Consider the following 2,697-nt stretch of genomic DNA (forward strand, 5'->3'; position numbering starts at 1 on the left):
CTTATCAATCAATGATTAGACATATCAAGGAACGTTATTACTTCATCAGGCCATAATTAAAAGATAATGAATTAAAGTTACAAAAGATTGATGATCAAAGAATCCAGCTGATATGTTTATCAAAGTAGTAGATAGAAAGAAGCATGCTTTCTATACTGCTACTATTGTTGTTACTCCATGTTAATTGATGAGGAGTATCGCAGAGGCACAAGCTTCAGTTACTAGTATTTTTGAAGTAGATGGATACAAAGTTGCTTGGTGCATCGGCTGTCCAAAGTAGATGGATACAAAGTTGGCTCATTGCAATAGAGAGACTTACAAAGTTGCAAAGGCCCAAAGAAAAAGAAACCTACCTAGCAATCGGAACCTCTATCCCCTCAAGTCTTTTGGGATTTATTTTACTCCGATGCTTTGGATGTGTGTTCACAAAACACTCTTAAGTGAATGTTATCTGCTTTTTCTTGACCAAAGCCATATGGAGTTGACGCATGATGCCGACACTAAATGCTTGCATCACCTGTTGAATTTTCGTAGCAGCTATTCAGAGGCAGGAAATCAGTCCTGAATCTGAGCTAGTGAGCCAGATGTTAGTTTCTTTTCATTAAATGCATTCGAGATCCAAACATACCCGTGCAACGAAACTTGGTCCATGCGTCACTTTTGGAATGTGAATCGGATCGAGAGATTGAAGCGAAACTCGCGATAAATGAGAACAAACTACAGCACTGACTATAGGGGCGAGCATTGCCTCTGGTTCAATCCGAGAACTAGATTTAACCTATTTTGGGAAGCTGCTACTATTTCCGAGTCCGCAAACATAGAATCTGCCCGAGGATAGTTCCATTCGCGATTCTAAGGCCGAAACGGCTTTGAAGCCTCTTTCACCAAAAAAGGGAAAAAAAAATTCATACCCATAAAAAATCAAACCATGATCTCTCAATATTATGCTTTGAAGAGGACTCGAATCTCCATGCTCCAAGAACCAACAACATGACAACTTGATAAACAAATGTTTTATTAGTGAAGTTATGCAATTTTTAGGTACAAAAATTCTAGGTCAGACAATGAGCTGCTGCGAAATACAAACACAAATCTCTGAAAGCCCGAACAGATTGTTGTTGTTATCAGTCAATGGAGATTTTGTTCCATTAAAGGCCGATTCGCAGTTCTTCGCTTGCTCCCATGCCGTAGCAGCAAAGGAGGTCAATCTGCCAAATTCCTCCCAATCCAAGTCGGTTAAAGCCTCTTCAGTGTTATTTAAGGCTGTTGCATAATCTAGGAGGCATTGCTCGAGGTGCTGGCGCACCGGACCAGTCGAGTTACTTAGCAGCGAAGTTATCTGGTCTTGGGTGCTCGAAGCGTTGAGATGCGCCAAACCGAAGGCCACATAGGCTAGTATAGTCGCATCAGCACCCGGTGTGCGCCAATCAGAGTTGAGAGCGTCCTTGCAAAACTTGTCAGAGGACGTTGCCCGGCTGCAGCTCCGGCCGCACATTCGCTCGACTAGGTCGGAATCGGCGGTGATGACCGAGGATCCAATCATGATCGATGCAAGACAGGTGAAGAATGTGAGATTGCAGAAGAGACAAAGAGCATAAGATGTCGCCATCGTTTTCTTTCCTCTATCTGAACTTGGAGGAATGGTTGAATCATGCTTATAGGAGCCTAGTTAATCTCTGCTTAAGTAGGAACGAGAGATGTAAAATTCCCAGGTTTAACAGGAATGTATCAATTAATTGCAGCTTTATTTTGCGACATGGAGGATTCTGCAACATAAATTTAAATGGAAAGGATAGAAATGGATTCCCACTATAGTAAATGAATGGGATCCTGATTTTAGTACCAAAATGAGCTGGCAAGATATTGTTTACTATATCTGTACTATACTCATTAGCATCGCTTAATTAAGGTATTAGTCAAGGAAGGAAGATTTAGGTGCACATCAGCTAGCCTTTTGTCATCTAGTCGATCTATAGCAAGACCATAATCAATTGCTATCTAAGCACATTTATATGGTAAAGCCAATTCATCAATTATACGAGCTCGAGTTGATTCCGTTGTGACTAGCGCTGTCAATATGAGTATTTGAGCTGACTCATATTTTGTACAAATGGGATCTATACGGATCATAAGTTTTTAAAGGGCGGAGTGAAAATGAGCCCAAAAAGTTGAAATTGAATTGGAAGGATGAAAAATGGATTACACATTTGAAACCATTTTCGACCCATCAAAAATGGGCGTGACCTGCGGCTTTCGCAAGCACCTGTTGTAAATGGGCCTCAAGTACATTAGTTTATATTTTTTTTATTTTTAATTTCTATTTTTCATAAGTAAAAGAAAGAAAGAAAAATAGAGTTAAAAAATATAAGAACTGTCAAGAGGTGGGAGGTCGCCAGCTGCCGTCCGCCGCCGGTCGCCCCCATCGGATTTCAAAGGGAAAAAATGAAAAGAAAGTATAAAATAAAATTGTTTTTAACAAATAAAATAGTAAAAAAAGGAAAAGAAAACATAACAAAAAATAAAATAAAAAATAATTTTTTGAACAAAAAATTCAAGAAAAAGTTCGCTATATTTATATTGCATTAAAGTGTTTTAGCAATATCATCTTTCTTAACAAATTATAAAAAATAAATATTCCATGATTCGGTCAAATATAAAAGTTCTTAAGTAATACGAGTCGGGTCGAATATGGGTTGA

The 2,697-nt window shown here is 38.8% G+C and overlaps 1 protein-coding gene across 1 annotated transcript; it reads right to left on the reverse strand.

The window, feature by feature from the left end:
• Positions 1 to 1,057: 1,057 nt before the first annotated feature.
• Positions 1,058 to 1,609, reverse strand: LOC125316500. The gene has a single exon (XM_048284859.1). The coding sequence runs from the start codon at positions 1,607 to 1,609 to the stop codon at positions 1,058 to 1,060; it is 552 nt and encodes a 183-aa protein (XP_048140816.1).
• Between the last annotated feature and the right edge of the window lie 1,088 nt (positions 1,610 to 2,697).

This window comes from Rhodamnia argentea, chromosome 9, assembly GCF_020921035.1.
Source record: "Rhodamnia argentea isolate NSW1041297 chromosome 9, ASM2092103v1, whole genome shotgun sequence".
Classification (NCBI taxonomy): Eukaryota; Viridiplantae; Streptophyta; class Magnoliopsida; order Myrtales; family Myrtaceae; genus Rhodamnia; species Rhodamnia argentea.